The sequence below is a fragment of the Ursus maritimus genome, unplaced genomic scaffold (assembly GCF_017311325.1).
Source record: "Ursus maritimus isolate PB19 unplaced genomic scaffold, ASM1731132v1 scaffold_18, whole genome shotgun sequence".
NCBI classification, from domain to species: domain Eukaryota; kingdom Metazoa; phylum Chordata; class Mammalia; order Carnivora; family Ursidae; genus Ursus; species Ursus maritimus.
The window spans coordinates 16,507,818-16,526,751 of NW_024424230.1; the positions used below are offsets into that span (position 1 = coordinate 16,507,818).

At 40.3% G+C, this 18,934-nt stretch overlaps 1 protein-coding gene across 5 annotated transcripts in view; it reads right to left on the bottom strand.

The window, feature by feature from the left end:
* The window catches only part of MALT1 (MALT1 paracaspase), a 94,558-nt gene that overhangs the window by 11,459 nt on the left and 64,165 nt on the right, over positions 1 to 18,934 (bottom strand). For all 5 annotated transcript variants that reach the window (XM_040632475.1, XM_040632473.1, XM_040632474.1 and 2 more), the window contains 5 exons: positions 18,086 to 18,112; positions 15,609 to 15,641; positions 10,025 to 10,228; positions 1,146 to 1,323; positions 312 to 386 (listed from right to left, as the gene is read on the bottom strand). In XM_040632475.1, the coding sequence (XP_040488409.1) occupies positions 312 to 386; positions 1,146 to 1,323; positions 10,025 to 10,228; positions 15,609 to 15,641; positions 18,086 to 18,112 (517 nt within the window). The remainder of the gene's footprint in view (positions 1 to 311; positions 387 to 1,145; positions 1,324 to 10,024; positions 10,229 to 15,608; positions 15,642 to 18,085; positions 18,113 to 18,934) is intronic.

The window sequence follows — 18,934 nt, forward strand, 5'->3', positions numbered from 1 at the left end:
AGTAAACACTTGCCACATGGGGCTTGTGTAAATACCGATGAGCCTCATTCGCGTCTCTGCCTCTTGCAGGACACCCTCACTACAGAGTTAATCTTTAAGCAGGCACTAGATGCTCTGGTGCTTCGTAAAAAGAAGATGCCAACACATGAGGAGCTGAGGTCGATCATTTAACTCGCTTATCCTTTCAAGAGTATCAAGGATGAAAAGGCATGCCTACATCTCTACGGATATATCTAGGCTTCTAACCTATAATCAAAAAGAAGTCACCGGAAAATGAAGGCATCTTGAACATGAATGTAAAATTTCCTTACGTGGCGTATCCAAACACAATATTGGCCGTGACCTTCAGCGCGTCCAAGATGGGGATGGTGTCATCATAGTCGTTTCTATTTAAAAGGGAGGAGGAAGGACAGATACAAATGTGAAAAAAGTTACACAGCATTTTAAAGAGAGCAGAAATAATAATATAATGGAAAATCTGGTTAACACTATTGTATTATACATAATTTAAGATTATAGATTCAAAATTCCTTGATCAAATCAGGTACATATTTACCCCAAATAATCTAGGGCTCCTAGCAGACAGTCACATGCCCTTTTCTCTGGTTAGCTTTAAAACTGGAGTTATGTCTGAACTCTGGCACTGGTGTTTGACTGGTAAGTGCTGAACAAGCACAAAACTCTCTCTCTGAGAGGAATAATCACTGGTTCTATTCCTTAGTAACCCAGTGGCCAACGGCTGGGATCCAAACCTTCAAACACCTGGTCGGGCTACACCTTCTGTATCTGCGAGACCAGGACTGACAGAGGCCCCACCTCTACGGGTGCTGTTTCTGTCCATTCCTGGAGAAATAAGTGCAGTGAGGACTAGAGACATCTACAGGCATTCTGAAGAGTTGACCCTTCTGGAGTATGAATAAATACCCATACCCTTTAGAGTTCCTCACTTTTGTTCTACAACAAACAGGAAAAAAGTTAAAGAGAAAATGTATTTCCCTTTAGTTTCCTTCTTGGTCAATCTGTAATTACGAACTTACAAACTTAAGTAATTCTTAGCATTCCCACGTTTGCCTTAGATTTCACTGTCGAGGCTCATATTTACTTAACTCTGATGCGCTTTGTTTAACAAAGATGAGGCAGTTTACCTTTTCCTACACATGTCCAACAAGAATACATTAAGTCCGGTTTCTTTTTCTTGCATCAATTTCAGTATATTTTGTACACACAGACAGTTTTCAGACCTATATGGATTTGGAGCATCAACAGGGACCATAAAGCTGTTGCCAAAGTTTTCATAACCATGTCCTGCATAATATAATAATCCTGGAAAGGAAAAAAAAAAAAGAGGTAAAAATTATTTCTAAACTGCGCTCTGAACATGCGTGTAGCACTCTTTAGAAAAAAAGCCTAGACTCTGTTTTCTTCAAGTTAATGCAAGCTTATTTAAGAGATACCCAATTATAAACACAATGTTAACTAAATTTGCACAGAAAATTATTTTGACAACAGTCTTCAAGTACTGTATTTTAAACCAACATCGAGATGCTGTCCTAAAGTATATATATATATTTTAAAGATTTTATTTATTTATTTGACAGAGACAGAGACAGCCAGCGAGAGAGGGAACACAAGCAGGGGGAGTGGGAGAGGAAGAAGCAGGCTCATGGCGGAAGAGCCTGATGTGGGGCTCGATCCCAAAACGCCGGGATCACGCCCTGAGCTGAAGGCAGACGCTTAACCACTGTGCCACCCAGGCGCCCCTGTCCTAAAGTATATTTTAATTCATAAAAATAATAATTTGTAACCAATGGTATAACATGGAATTCAATTTTATCTCATGATGCATAGAAAAGAAAAAGGCTAAAGACTTCTTTGTTGACTCATGTGTCCCCTCCATGAGACCAGGAGCTCCCCCAGGGCAGGGATGGCATTATTTTTATCTGTGTATTCCTGACACACAGCAGGAGCTTAGTTAAGTTTTTAACGGATGAACAAATAAACACAGTTCAGATGAGTAGCAACAGCAATATCCAGTATAAGAAATTCCAAAGGCATTTCCATACAATATTAGTAAGGGTTATAAAAATATAAATGTAGCTGTTTCTAAGCAGAAAAGGGAAATCTGATTTCATATTTCATAGATTATTTTTTTGTTATGAGATATAAATATCATTAACTTTCCATCTAGAGTCCCTTAATAATCTAAGATTTGGGTTCCTTTTAGTATTCTATAGATGAGTCATTATTTCTTTACTGCAAAATTATACTATAAAAACTGTACCAAACAGCTCTGAAGATTTTCTTGAAAAGAAGTTTGTTTTGGCTGTACAAAAACTCCCCCAAAATATCAGTATGGGCTTCCTTATAAAAATAGTTGACAGAAATGCTTGTGAAGGCATATTCCCCCGAGCATGCAATCACCGATGTTGCTCTCTCAGTCTTCTGGATATGACGACTTCTTTCTACCGTATTCTAATGTTAACAGTAAAAAGGCATTTAGATAGGGAACAACAGAAAAGCTAATCCTTTGTATCTATAGCCCCAATTCCTAGCAAAGAATGGGGCTTTGAACACTAAAACAACGTGCTTCATTCGGTCCTAGAGGGCAGGACCCCGGTCTACTTTTCTTGAACTCCTACTAAAATGAGGAACATGGTTCTTGCATATGTAACATTTCAGGTAAAAAATGACAAAATGGGCACATTCATTTATTCAGTGTGGGTTAATTCTATCTCATCTGTGTCCTGAATGATATCGTGTAGGCACTGAAAGAAATGAAAAAGAAAAGGAAGACAAAGTTTGTGCCCCAGGGAGCCTGCGACTCGTTCAGGCCTGCTGCTGTTGTTAAAGAACAAAGAAAGTCAGCAAGTAATGCAATACTGTAAATTACGGGATTAAGGAAACCTGTACATAGGAGTAGGGTGCAGAGAGGAATCGGTGTGAGGTGAAGCAGCAGTGGGTGGCCTTGAGAGCCTGGGGGCAATCTGGAAAGGCAGAGGAAGAGCGAGCTTTCATTAGAGGCAGGGAGAGCAGAAACAAGGCGTGGACCCAGAATGGCAGCTCACAGAAAGGAGACCAGCCTGGCAAGGAATCCAATTATTGCTGTAAATAGAAGGGAGAGTGCACCGATAGGGAGCATTTTGAAAATCATGACGCAGGGAGTGGATTTCATTCACTAAGCAATGAAGAGCAAGTAACTGAAAAGACAATCTGAAGAATGAGGGAAAATATTTGCAAATCATGTATCTAAAAGGACTTCTGTCTAGAATATGTAAAGAACTCTTCGATTTGACCATAAAAAGACTAATACCCACACTAAAAATGGGCGAAGGACCTGAATAAACATTTCTCCAAAGAGGATATACAAAAGCAGGTAAGTACGTGAAAAGCAAAGCAAAACGACGAGACGCACTTTGCACCTACTAGGGAGCTATAATAAAAACACAGGCAGTAACAAGTGTTGGCAAGGACGCAGAGAAAGCAGAAACCTCATTTATTTCCGGTGGGAACATACAGCAGTGCAGACACTTTGGAAAGAGGCTAGGCAGTTCCTCAAAAACTTAAACTCAGAATTATCATACGACCCAACAAATGCCATCCAAGGTACATACACCCAAGAGAACTGAAAACGTGTGTCCACACAGAAATGCTTACCCAAAATGTTCACAGCAGTGTTATTTACAATATTCACACAGTTCAAGCAACCTATATGTCCATCTGCTGATGAGCGGAAATGTGGTAGGCCCATACAGCGGGTGATTATCCAGCCATAAAATAATGCAACAACATGGATGGACGTTGAAAACACTATGCTAAGTGAAAAAAGCCAGACACAAAAGGACACGTATGGAACGACTCCATTCTACGAAATGCCTCAAAAAGGTGAATCCATAAAGATAGAAAGTGGATGTGTTGTTGCCAGGGGGTTTGGGATAAGGAGGAATGAACAGTGACTGCTAATTGACACGGGGATTCTTTTTGGGGTGATGAAAATGTTCTCGAATTCGGTGAGTGATGCCCAACTGTGAATATACTAAAAGCTGCTCAATTGTACACGTCAAAAGAGTGACATTTATCCTTCTTTATCAAGTACGGGTACCCCTCACTTTTTAAGTTTGCGTCACACCACTCTGCTTTTATGAAAGACCTACATTAGTACCTGCTTTTGCTAACCAAAAGAAACCCAAAGAGGACTTTTGCTTTGATGAAAAAAGGTGAAAAGCAAAACCAGCACTGAGAGTGTGTTTGCAGCCCGCAGAGGCCCTGGAGTGGAGGTGCAGCCCAAGCAGCGGCGAGAGTGGCCCTGTGGGCTCCTTCCCCGGAACCACACTGGGCATCTCGGCAGCAGCCGTAGCACTGTCACCTGTGTCTGTGAGTGTCTGGGCTTTGTCTCCACTTGTTTCATGCATCTGTTAGCGAGATGTATCCTTATTATTAGAGAAGCCTGTTTGGGTCTGGGAATGCTCAAAGGTTTCCATACAAATGCGGGGTAAGTGCTTCTTCGACTTAGGCCACTTGGGCTTATGAAAGGTGTCACAGGAAAGCTCTACGTTCATGTAGTGGGAGACCTGCATCCAAGATGGGACGCTTTCCCCCATCAGTCTGTTCACGGCTTCTGAAAGTAAGCTCTGCTAATTTCTAACCTTCCTGACGCTGCCCTGATGACTCTTTCTCCTTCCCATCTACCCACATGGTGACAAGTCCTCAAGGTCTTCTCAGGCTCAGAACGCTTGGCAGGTTATCACCCAGTTTCTAGCTTTCTGACACACTTCAGGCTCGCCCTGCTTTGAAGCCCTCCAGCACTCCGGGACATGTATTCGCATACTGGCTTTTATGGACATCCTACAGATCTTTGTAGGTTTAATTTCTTGGATAAAAATCATAGATATTAATCTTACACATGGTCTTTCATGGTTTTGAAAGCACCTTCATATACATGAACGGATTTTAATCCATACAGCAACCTTTAAATGATTTCTATCCTTATTTTATTCTTGAAAAATTAAAAAGATAAATGATTTGCTTAAAATCATATAGGTGATACGTATTTGGACTCCAAAAAAGCATTTTTCCCCTCATTATATTAAGGGACTTAGAATTTTGAGGACATAAATCATGTTCTGTATTTTCTGTATCTCCTGCCACACCTAGCATACTCCTTTATGTGGGCTATCGATTCAATGAGAAACTCAGCACATGCTTTTTGAAGGCATTAAATTAACAGTTCAAACCAAACAAGACAGAGGGAGATGTGGAGAACTCTCCATAAAGGGTCTGATTTGCAGTAGAAATGGTACCATTTCTACAGCTGGTATTACTGAAGCCAGCCAGCCAGCGGCTTGGGGATTGCCCCCACTGTATCACGTAACCCATCTGTCTCTAGCAAGACTTGGGAGAAGCACCAGCTTCCAGGGAAGGTTTGGCCTCCATCGACCAGGGAAACCTAAGTGTGGTCTGTTATTTCATGCCATACATCCTGCTCTGCAATCACTGAAACTAAGGCACTTAGAACAAAATACCTTTTGTCCGCCCCAAAATGATTGATGAGAAGTGCAAGCATTTTGTATCAAAGTCTACATCCAAATTACATCGTGGGAGATTAAATATTTTTATGTAAAATAAACTATACCAAAGCATGGCATTTTAAGAACTGCATCTCTAGTACTGCTTATTATTGACTCAAGGACAGAGGCACAAAATAGGTATCTTTATAAATGACAAAAAATTTAATGTGGTTAGAAATATAATCCTATCAAATAGACTCTTAGGGAATTTAATATCTTGGGAACATGATTTCTAAGAATATAGTTTATTACAGGTATATCTGTCTATAGAGAAAAGAATCACTTCAACGGAAGACTGTCCTCCACTGTGCACCTAGCACAGGGGTCTGACGAGGACCTCCGCCACTGCCACCACCACCCCCTCAACCTATATATCTCCTTCTCTGTGCCAGGCCCTGTTCGAATACAATGCTTTATATGGTTATCACCTCCTATAATCCTCATGACATGTTTCTCCTAACTAGGGAAGTAATATTGTCATCCCCCTTTTACAGATGGAAATACCGAGACACTAATGAACAGGTGACAGAGCCAGAATTTGGATGCTGGCCGGACTGTGTTCCCGCTGCATTCTCTCTTATAATCTACTGCTGCCTTTCTAGGTATCCCTACTCTAGAAAATACACAACATCCGTGCACTGGTTTTTCATGGCTTCACTACACTATCATTTTAAAAACTCCTTTTTGTTTTTTTTAATTCCAAATGAAATCTTAGGTTGAACCTTAATATACAACAACATATGAAAGCCAGGTTTCTCTAATTGAGGCCTGAAGTGGAATGCTACTACCTGGTTCAAACCCCCATCTAAAGATGAAGGAAAACCGCAATTCAGGAAATTACAACAATAGCCCCAATACTTTAAGTGGGCCAGGCACGGGGATAATTTTATCTTATTTATTCTGCAATCACCTCATTATGTTAGTCTATCCACTTCATAAATCCTTTTTGGCTTATGAAAATTAACTAACTTCGTTCTAGTTACATACTGGTCAGCAGAAAGGCCAGAGCCCTGGACATGAGCAAGCTTATTCTTAAGGCCCCCTGCTTCACCATTCAGCTCTCCTGAGCTGAACCACGCCTCTAGAGTAAATAAGGCTTTTGCTATATTCTGACCAGACTCCTTCAATATCCTTCTCCACAAAAGCACAGCGAAGCTGCCGCAAGCGATGAGTATAGAGGGGCACAGGGTGGGGGAGGTATCGAGCCAGTCACTCCCTATCATATCCATCTACATACGATAACTGGAAATATTTTTTTAAAGATTTTATTTATTTATTTGACAGAGAGAGACAGCCAGAGAGAGAGAGAACACAAGCAGGGGGAGTGGGAGAGGAAGAAGCAGGCCTCCAGCGGAGGAGCCTGATGTGGGGCTCGATCCCAGAACGCTGGGATCACGCCCTGAGCCAAAGGCAAACGCTTAACCGCTGTGCCACCCAGGCGCCCCCGATAACTGGAAATCTTATCTTCATTTGTCTGCAAGGACATGTAGTAGAAATCAGTTATTCCTGCTCTTGGAGTGTTCTTTATGTTTATATGTTTTAAAAGTCAATTACTTATTTTCTGTTCTGTTGCAATTTTTGCTTCTTTTACAAAACCACGGGCAACAGGATATAAAAGGGCATCAACTTGAGTGCATATGCTTTCCATATCTGAAGCTGGTCATGCCGGAATTCCTACGGCTCTGCCTCAGCCTCCCCTACCCTGCAGGATACTACCCGTGACCTGGGGCTTCCAACTAGAGGAAAAGGCACGGTGTAGGAGGAAGGCCCTCACCCTCAAGCCTCTACCACACTTACACCTCACGCAGATGTGCCTGAAGCTGCGGTATTTACAGTACTCCAAAATATAATGCAGTCACCCTGTTAAGACACGAATCAGTAGGATTCGAAAGCCGCCTAGCTTTCTACAGCTGCCATTGTGCTTTAATAAACCTTTGTATTCCCTACGCCAAGATGACGTTTTTATACTGGGGCAAAGTTTCAGCATCAGCTGAGCTGTTCTTGCCACAGCTTTTTTTTTTTTTAAAGATTTTATTTATTTATTTGACAGAAAGACAGCCAGCCAGAGAGGGAACACAAGCAGGGGGAGTGGGAGAGGAAGAAGCAGGCTCCCAGTGGAGGAGCCTGACGTGGGGCTCGATCCCAGAACACCGGGATCACGCCCCGAGCCAAAGGCAGACGCTCAACGACTGCGCCACCCAGGCGCCCCTTGCCACAACTTTTTAATATTTTTGATTTTCTACTTTGCAGAGGCAATTAAAAAATTTTTTATTTAAAAAACTAGATAAGGGACACCTAGATGGCTCAGTAAGTTAAGTATCTGCTTTCTGCTCAGGTCATGACCCCAGGGTTCTGGGATCCAGCTCTGCATTGGGCTCCTCGCTCAGCGGGGAGCCTGCTTCTCCCTCTGTCTGCCGCTCCCCCAGCTTGTGCTCTCGCTCTCTCTCTCAAATAAATAAATAAAACCTTAAAAAAAATAAACAATAAATAAAAAGCTAGACAAAGGGCTTACAGCTAAGGTGATAATGTCAGTAAGAAATGAGAATAATCAAAGTACACAATTCTTCATAGAATTCCCTCACTCTCTTTTTTTTTTTTTTTAAAGATTATATTTATTTATTTGACAGAGAGACAGCCAGAGAGAGGGAACACAAGCAGGGGGAGTGGGAGAGGAAGAAGCAGGCTCCCAGCAGAGCAGGGAGCCCGATGTGGGGCTCGATCCCATAACGCCAGGATCACGCCCTGAGCCGAAGGCAGATGCTTAACGACTGCACCACCCAGGCGCCCCAGAATTCCCTCACTCTTAAAATACTTCACCAACCCGGGGCGCCTGGGTGGCTCACTTGGTTAATCGTTCAACTCTTGGATTCGGCTCAGGTCCTGATCTCAGGATCGTGAGATCAAGTCTTGCACCAGGTTCTGTGCTCAGAACAGAGTCTGCTTAAGACTCTCTCTTCCTTCTCCATTTGCCCCTTCCCCCTCCCCACTCTCTCTCAAATAAATAAATCTTTATAAAATACTTCATCAACCTAAACCCTAAGTTGGTCAATACTTTTCCCTTTTACCTCATTCCTTTCAGTGATGTTTTAGAAAGCCTTTTCCTGGTACCTCATAAAAAGAGATAAATTAAATGCAATAAAAAGAATCAAAACACCATCTTAATCTAGACTAAGAATATATAAAGCAATTGCCAAGAAGGCATATTTGTACTGTATATCCTACCATATTTTTGTAAGAAAAATGAATGCACTCACCCAGAGCCACCACTCTACATACTCATAAACAAGGTTATGTTATTACAACATCAACGTAATAGTTGAAATCCCATATTTGAGAGATTTACTCTGTTGATTTATTTGTATTACAACTGTTACCCTTATTATTTAAGAGGAAACCCATTTAAATAAGATTTTAAGACTTTCCCCATCCCATATAGAGTGACATGTTAAATCTTGAAAAAAAAAAGAAAAAGCTTTTTCTTCTATTAAAAATCTTCTTTGAGACCCATTAGCAATTCCACCAAGCTCACCTCATCATATCAGTCTAATTATAAATAAAAGGCTAAGCTTAGAAATTATTGAAGTAAAACAATTTGAAAGCTACAGAAGCTAAACTGATACTTTATCACCTGCCTGCCTAGTAACAGGCCTAAAGATGCCACTCTGCTGGCAGTCAGATGTGACCGCACGGTCTCACGGTGCACACAGCCTGGGAGATCAGCTCAGACAATCCCGCTGGCTGGCCTTCCGTGTGTGCTTCCACCCATTACAAATAACTTACCAAAGAACTTACTTCCTACTGACAGCATATTCTGTCTCTTTAAAAAACCTTTACCATACATGTGGTGTTCTTAACATTTAAATGAGAGAATGAGTAAAACGATTACAAATTTACCGTTAGCATTTTTGTGGAGGTCCACCTCTATGTTGGTATAGAATTTTTGTTTACAAATATGTTGCTTCATTCACCAACACATCCTTGCTAAATTCTAGTTCCCATTAAAGGACTAGAAAATACCAGGCAATAGTTAGAAAAAGGAATGAAACATACAGAATGTACACTTGGTTCCCTTTGTACTACACACACACACACACACACACACACACACACACAGACACAGAGCAGGACTGTACGTATATGAGTATACAATTTGCCATTTAGTCATTGAGCTTTACTGTACTTCAGCTCTTATCAATAAAATACAAAATCACCTAAGATAGGAAAGAATTCTAATAAGAACAATATTGTTTTGATAAAACAAGAGACGTGAAAGTAAAAACGTTGAGCTAATTAGTTATGCACATGGAACTACAGAACGAAGATCAAAGCTATCACTTTTACAAGAATAAAACTCTTCAATTGGACGTGTTTACCACACCTTTCTCTGATTTTTATCTCTTAACCTAACTTGTACAATGAAGAGTGGATAATTATAAAAACAAAGATCATAAATATCTTACCATATACTCCTTTGTCTAAAAGTAGTAAAAATTCATCCACAGCATTTCGCATTTCATATTCAGTAAGATCCAACAGTGAAACAACTTTGAAATCCAGTTGTCTTAACAAGTTGGTCAATTCATACACATCTACCAAAGGAGCTTTAAGCTTGGGGTGCTCCCAGTAATTCATATTTCCTATCAAAAGAGCAACCTTGTCCTTTGCTGTAAAAAAAAGAGAAGGAGGAATTTAGAGGAGGATATAAAGATTAAAATCAAACCTATGGAAATGGTATAATTATAATAAAACATAAGCTTTACAAATAAGATCTCATTATTATTTAATCTCATTTTAGGACTATCACTTTACATAGACCACCTCACACAGCATACTCTACTGAGGAACACAGGTTGATAAATCAAACAACTGAAACTAAACTTATCGATGCTTTTGAGAACCAGGCAAAGGATATTTATGAGCTACATATGAAACATAATGGTAACTAATATTCAATTAATACTTTTATTGAGTTACAACAAAAGTAAAGAATATAATGTTCAACTAGACTTTTAGAGCAAATTTAAACAAGCAATGTTAGTTATTGGGTTCCCATCAAATTAGGTTCTGTTTTAGTGACAGTGGAAGAGGCTAAAAACAAAAGAATTACCAAAAAGAGGAACAGGACAAGTTCTCGTCAGAGCAAGTAAGGGGAAAACCAAAGAGAGAAAAGCAGGGACTTAACAAGAACTCTATCTGTATTTTTTCAGTTGATGTGCTGTCTCCTTTCGGCTTCTTTTAAAAAAATATCCCGTTTGGGCGACCTTAGGGATATGTGAAGACCTTTCGTATGACTATCTTAACAGTTTATTTTCTGACCTTGTGCAGAGATGTACTCTCATACAAAGAATTTTTCTGTTTTTAAGGGGCAAACAGACCCACACCTAGGCCTTCGAAAGTACCAGCTAGCTTTACCATGTGTAGAGCTTGTCCTGAAATGGCTGTGGAATCCTGGTCTCTAAAACTACATCTTTGCTAGTCTGGGGTGGGGTTAGTGGCAGGAGACTGGAGACCGTGCCCCGAGGGGAGGAACCTGCGAGGACCGGCAGTGGGGACGTGCAGCACAGGCTCTGGCCCAAACTGAGACGGAGGCGCCAGGGAGCAGCGGAGAGGTGTAACCAGGGCACCTGGCGGAGCCCGGCCAACTGGCTGGGGAACCACACGGGGCAGGATTGGGGGCCACTGACTGACAAAGGCCAGGAGCAGGCAACCAACCTCCGTCACTAAATGCTGCTCAGTAGTTTTCTTATACATTATTATGAATACTACTCTTGTGAAATTGAAACAGGCATAAATAATCACATTGCTGACTTGATGTTTGCAGTATGGGATAGAATTTCAGATGTTTCAAATCATAGAATTGATGACAACTCTGGTGAAATTTCCTTCCACAGAACATTTAAGCCTAGTGTTAAGCCAGGTCTGGAGAAAAACTCATGCCAACTCTAGAATGGGGCTCTCAGACTGAAAGAAAACCCTGCTTTGTGAAAAGCCTCAATCCTTTCGTGTCCTGATATCTTTATTCTACATTTACGGTCTTAGAGGCTTCTCGCAAGTTGCCTATTCTTGCAAGTGTACATATTTTAGAAAAAAATGAAATGATACTTGAAAATTTCTAATTCACTAAAAGTCACTTCAAGGCCTACATCTTTTATTCAAAAGAAAAGGTCAATTATCAAGACTATTTAAAACACAAAGATTCAGACAAAAAGTTTCTATTAAACTGCCTTTAGTTCTAAAAATCGTTGAAAAAGTTGAGGACATTCAGGATAGATTTCAATAGGAGTCAGTATAAAACTTAACACTGCTTGTTTTTTTTTTTTTTTTGTAATTTCTTCTTAAACTAGATCTGTACTCTTACACCAAAGTACCCACTGTATAGCAAGACTGTTAGCTAACTAATCCACAGAAAGAAAATTCTCAGTGCATTTTTTTGTGAGCCCATCAACCCCATCAGAATTTAGACCCATTGATACAGTGACAGACTCAGTGCAATCTACCTCTAAGGGGGGGGTAAGAGAATGTGTGTCTCTGGCTTACACTCTATAGCTCAAATCATGGGGTCCCCAAAGTTATTCAGGTAGTAAAGTGTTCGTAAATCACAAAGCGTTTTTTGATGGAATAGTATGATAATTTAATTCTAATATATGTCCTAGACTAAGTTTTATTGGCAAAAAACAATTATAAGGAATATAACAGACAAAAAAATATCACTGGAGTCTAGGGGAAAAAAGACCAATTGTCAAACTAAGCATGTTTTTGCTAATGTCAATTCTTTATTCATGTAAATCTATTTTGAAAGAACACTCAGTACAGTTTACAGAAGGCCAGGGTTCAACAATTCGGGAACTATGTGGCTCAAAATATATGTATCAATAGTTGACCACAGCTCTTTAAAAAAATTTTCCCCAATGACAGTTTTTAACAGCAATTCCTAAAATGTCTTCGAGCATTTTCTCGAGTGTAATGGTAATAAAGATGATGGGTAAGTAAATCTTACCTTGCCCAATCTACTGTGAAACAGTTCCTGAATGACAGGTGAACTGGGGTGCGTTTGGAATAGAGAAGCAGACCACAGTCAATGTAAGAGATGACAAAGACCCGTTCCAGGAATTGGTTGTAGGAAGGAAAAGGAAAAGTCAGACTTTAGAGATACAACAGAGAAAGCAGCAGTAAGATGTGAAGTTGGGGAGATAAAGGTAAGGAATCAAAGACAATTTCAAATTGCAACTTCATAAGCAATTCATGATGGCTCGCAAGTGATAAATAGATGGAAGAAATCTTCTGAAGAAAAACATTTACTGTAAGAGCCACCCACAACTTCTTGAACACAAACCATTTATTGGAAAAAGGAAACAAAAATGCCAGTTGATTAAGCAACAGAATAATAAAACCACTTCAGAAAGATATTTTAACTAAGCATCTTCCAATGCTTAATGCAATGTATTCTTCAAAAAGTGGTACAATGTTACAGTATTAATTCCATGTGCAATTATTTGAATAGTGTGTTACTCATCTTATCTCATCCAAAATAAATAATATGCATAAGCACCTGGAAAAGAGCCTGACACAGATTAAGTGCTATTGTATTTGTTAAGTAAAAAAACCTTTGCTATCAAAAATTGAGTATTAGTATCAAATCTGACTGAATATACAGTCCCTGTTGGTCTGCACAAAATCTTTTATTCTTTATTAAAGATTTTTATTTATTTATTTGAGAGAGTGAGAGAGCGCAGAGAACACAAGCAGGGAAGTGGGGGGGGGCAGGAAGGGAGGGGCAGAGGGAGAAGCAGACTCCCCAAAGAGCAGGGAGCCCAATGCGGGACTCAATCCCAGGACCCTGAGATCATGACCTGAGCTGAAGGCAGACACTTAAACAACTGAGCCATCCAGGTGCCCCTGCACAAAATCTTTTAATCTCTATATCCTACAAAGTAAAGTCCAAGCCTTCCTCTCCAGAAGTGGTGGAAGGCGGTGACCTCCAAGGAGCCACAGCATCCTTGTCCTCAGGGTACAGACCTGCGCCCCAGCTCCCACCCCGAATCTGGGCTGCCCTGTGATTCTCTCTGAACAACATAATTTGGTATGACACCTGCCAGTTCTAGGTCTAAACCTTAGGAAGTCCGGACAACTTCCACTTTTGAGACCCAGCCACCATGTAAAGAAATTTAGCTACATGGCAAGACCACGTGGGGAAGGAGAGGGAGGGGGAGAGAGTGAAGCAGGCCCAAAGTTGTACAACAGGAAAACAGAGGAGCACAAGCCCCTTTTAAAGGGGCAGCCACTATGTAGCAGAGCTACCTCTCAAAAGCTACCACTTTACAAAAGAAGCTAGAAATCTAAATTTTGATATAATACCTGATTAGTGACAACTGATTCTGTTAAAAAATACTGTATGAACTGCTTCCCTCCCACCTCCCCCCAAGTTACCCAGTTTGTGCCCTTTTTTTCTGTGGCCTGTGGTAATCTCATGTATGCTACCGCTTGGTTTGAATTTCCATCTCTGTGCTGATGATGCTTGTAACTCTCCTCTAATCCTGGCCCCCCACTTAGAGCTCCAGATCCATATACAAAATTGCTGCTGCATATCTTCACCTAGATGAGATCAAATACCTCATACAGCTTAGGTCCCAAACGGATGGTCATCTGTCCTCTGAATCTTGCCTCCCATTCTGCATTCTCTAACTCAGTGGGCTGTTATGGCTGCCCCCCTAGTGGGCCACGCAGGGATCTGAGCAGGCATGGTGATTCCGCTCTACTTTCTATGCCCTATAGCAAGGTAATGAGAATAGCTTACTGATTCCATTGCCTAAAGATCTTCGGAGTCTGCTCTCTGTCTTCTGCATTTGAATTGCTTGTATCCTAGTTTATATTCCTATGATTTCTTATTTAGACTACTGCAACAGTCTCTTAATTTTTCTCCTAACCAAAACATCTCCCTCCAGTTTACTTTCTCCATCCATGTCAGCCTGGCCTTTCAGAGAGACAAACCACAGCCCTCCATCAACCCAAGTTTTCTTCCAATGGATTGCATGAGAAAGCAGGGTCCTCAAGGGCTGGTGTCTTCCGGCTTCTCTCCCGCTTTCTCTTTGTGCTCTAGAGGACTGTGTGTTACTCACAGTTTCCAAAATACAGCACACTGGCTCATTCTCTACAACAGCATGCTTGCGATTTCATGCTTCCTCTGTCTGGAAGGCCCTTCTATTTATCTTTTTTTTTTTTTTAGATTTTTTAAAAAAATTTTTTAAGTAATCTCTATACCCAAGGTGGAGCTTGAACTCACAACCCTGAGATCGAGTCACATGCTCCACTGACCAAGCCAGCCAAGCCCTATGTCATTCATCTTTTAAAATATAAAACTGCTATTGCAACCTCTCTGCTGCTTCTCCAATCTCTAACCCCACTAAGAGATAGCATTAATCACTTCTATGTAACATGTGCAAGTTTCTTGTTTACCCAGTTGTTTGTCTGCATGCTGCCAAAACAAAGACATCACTCCACAGAAGCTGACTAGGTCCCGGAAGCTGAATTCATAATCTTAAGCTCCCTGTTCTATAATTTCTTTTACAAATATGCAAAATAAAACATTGGTCTCAGTGTCATTTAAACATTTATAATGTCAAATTAAATTGTCTTGAATCCCTTCATGACAACCATAAAAGCATTATAAAGTTGCATTTTGACCAAGCATTTTATTTATTTTAAAAAAATATTTATTCATTTGAGAGAGAGAAAGTTTGCGAGCAGGGTGGGGAGGGGCAGAAGGAGAGGGAGAGAGACTCAAGCATACTCTGTGAGATCACAACCTGAGCTGAAACCAAGAATTGGATGCCCAACTGACTGAGCCACCCAGGCACCCCTATTTTGACCAAGCATTTTATTTATTTATTTTTTTATTAAGTAGACTCCATGCCTGGCATGGAGCCCAATGCGGGGCTTGAACTCACAACCCTGAGATTGAGATCTGAGCTAAAATCAAGAGTCAGACACTTAATCGACTAAGCCACTCACACATCCTTTAACCAAGCATTTTAAAGCTCTACTCACCCAAAGGCTGATCAGCTGTTTGCTCTTTATTGTCTACAAAAAGATAAAAATATAAAAAAGATAAGGTGTTACTGTCCATGATACAAATATCTGCAGGGTTAAAGATATATGGAAACCAAACAATAACATTAGCAGCAACAAAAGACAGAATGTGATTTCTAATGGCTAACTAATTAAATTTCAATATTTTCAGATTTTTTTTTTAAAGATTTTATTTATCCATTTGTCAGAGAGCAAGCGCATAAGCTGGGGGAGTGGCAGGCAGAGGAAGAAGTAGGCTCCCCACTGAGCAAGGAGCCCAATGTGGGACTCGATCCCAGGATTCTGGGATCATGACCTGAGCTGAAGGTATACGCTTAACCAACTGAGCCACCCAAGCATCCCTTAATATTTTCAGAATCTTGATAAACATACCTGGATGGACAGAGTAGAATTAGGACAGGGGAATGTTTTCAGTAATTAACGACCACAGCTGGGGGTAGTAATCTTTAATATGCTAGGGAGAAATTAGTCTGAAAATGGTGGGTGGTAAGCAGTAGCAGGAATGGTTAACAGTTACTGAAGGCTTGCCTGGTACTGTTCTATGCACTTTAAATATAATGGATTTAAATAAGCCTCACCTTGTCTATGAGGTATATACTTCCTCTATTATATAGATAACAAATCTGAGGCACAGAGAGATTGAGTCACTTGCTCAAAGTAATTGAGCTAGTAAGTCTCACTCCATAGTCCATGCTGTTTGGCATCTATATACATAAAACGAAAAACCTCCCATCCTAAGGACCATGCAGGAAAAGATGCAGGGAAAGATGGGAGTTGAGTCAGTAATGTGTCTACTATTAAAGACAGGGTAACACTGTTTGCATTCTTAATAATATATATAACAATTGGAGTCTATTAAAAGTTCATTAAAAATTTTCTTTTTCAAAAACTTAAGTGTTGGGGGCATCTCTTGATTCTTGACAAATAAGGATATAATGGAAGAGGGGGCCAGGAAAATCTTAGAAGCTTAGTGGTGGTTTCTTGCAAGTTTTCCTGAAATAACTTTTCACAGTGTTCACTGAATAGCAAGAAATAAGAGACCAACTTAGGAAAAGAGGATTCTAACGAGACCGAGAGACACGACTAGCTCCGTCACTGCATGCATTTGGACGTCTGAAGCACACGTCCCCGTGAGGCTCCTCAGCAGGACAGCACATGGGTAACAGGGGCCTTCCGGTTGGTCTCATTTGCATCTATGTAATGGGCACAGCCCGATCATCGCTCACAATAATAGATGTTTATTAGTAAAATTTGGGCATGAAACTAAGCAGACTAGTTACAGTGCTAAAATAATGAGACATAACATGTTGAGAGTACGAGGGATCGCTGTAAACATTAAATGATGTAACTGCCTTTTTTTTTTTAATGTTTTTTAATTATATTATGTTAGTCACCATACAGTACATCCCCGGTTTCCGATGTAAAGTTCGATGATTCATTAGTTGCGTGTAACACCCAGTGCACCATGCAATACGTGCCCTCCTTACTACCCATCACCGGTCTATCCCATTCCCCCACCCCCCTCCCCTCTGAGGCCCTCAGTTTGTTTCTCAGAGTCCATAGTCTCTCATGCTTCACTCCCCCCTCTGATCACCCCCCCTTTCTTTATCCCTTTCTTCCCCTACCGATCTTTCTAGTTCTTATGGATGTAACTGCCTTCTTAAATGACTTGTGTAAGGTTTAAGTTTCAGATATTTTCGCAGGCTCCATCACTACCTTTCAGGATCTTAGGCCCACCCTGATGACCCCTGTCTTTACACGGTCCTCAGTATTACTATGCCTTTCACCACAGCTGAGGCTTTCCCTTTAGCTTCACGTGTTCAGAAATCTGATTAAATTGGCCACCGTGACAAATTCTTCCTGCCGTCAGTCTCTCTCTCTTTTTAAAGATTTTATTTATTTATTTGAGAGAGAGAGGGAGATACTGATAGCATGAGTGGGGTGGTCAGGGAGAGAGAGAAGCAGGCTCCCCACTGAGCAAGAAGCCAGAAAGTGGGGTTCGATCCCAGGACCCCAGGATCATGCCCTGAGACGAAAGCAGATGCTTAACCGACTGAGCCACCCAGGTGCCCCCACTGTCTGTCTCTTAATGGTCCATGACCACCTATTTCTCTGTATAGCACCAACGATCCTCACTCACACACCTTTTACTTCAGATACAGATACTCCGTTAACTGCCTTTTTATGACACAGATGACACAATGATAAAAATATACACTGATATTTCTGTAGTTGCAGTATACTTACTTTTCTGTAGTCTTATAATCTAGAATATTTTTAATATTTTCACTTGCATGAAATTATCCTTCATGTAAGTACTAATTTCAACCCTAAATTGTACTACTTTAACAAAGAAAAAAATTACTAGTACTACTATAGCAAAAGAATATCTAGTTATTATATTCAAGCTAATGTTTTATGTTTATATTACTCACCAGGATGTCCAAGATTATTTAATTCATCTAAAATGAAATAAGAGAAAACAGATTAGTTTTAAATAATCGAACTGTCAATTTAGCACAAATAGTAAGACTAATCAGAGAAGTAGGTTTCAAGCTATTAAATCATGTTATAATATTTCATTAGTTTAGAACTTTTCAAATGCCTTCATGGAGAAGCCATGCAACTACTAAGCATGAAAGAACCCTACTGCTGATATTGTGTAGGACTTTTGAGCTATTGCTACTTTCATTAAGTGACAAAAAGCTGAATGGACTCATTTATCATTTGTGCAAAGTTTTAGATATTCTGACCTTTTGGGACAAACAGTTAAGGGATAGGTCTGTGGCCTCAATGATAAACTTTGTGAAACTAAGAAACAATCTCAAATGATTTCTTCTTCTTTAATAACTTTTAATTTTAGAATAGTTTGAAATATACAGAACTAATGTGAAGACAGTAAAGAAGAATTCCTGTATACACCCACACCTAGCCTCCCTACTTTCACATCTTACGTTTAATAAGGCATAAGGTGTATTTGTCATAACTAATGAACCATTAATATCCTTTTTTCCCCAGCATGCAGGACACCATGTTATATTTTCTTATGTCTCCTCGGGCTCTTTATTGTGACCGTTTCTGAGGCTTTCCCTGTTTCTGATGGCCTTCACAGTTGTGAAGTTTACCGGTGAGGGACTTTGTGGAATGTCTCTCACTTTGGATCAGTTGATGTTCTTCTCATGCTTAGACGGGTATAATGTGTTTCTGGAGGTACAGTAGTTTCAGAATTATTAACCTGTACTCTCTGGCTGAAGGACAGATAAAATCATCTGAGCAAATACCGA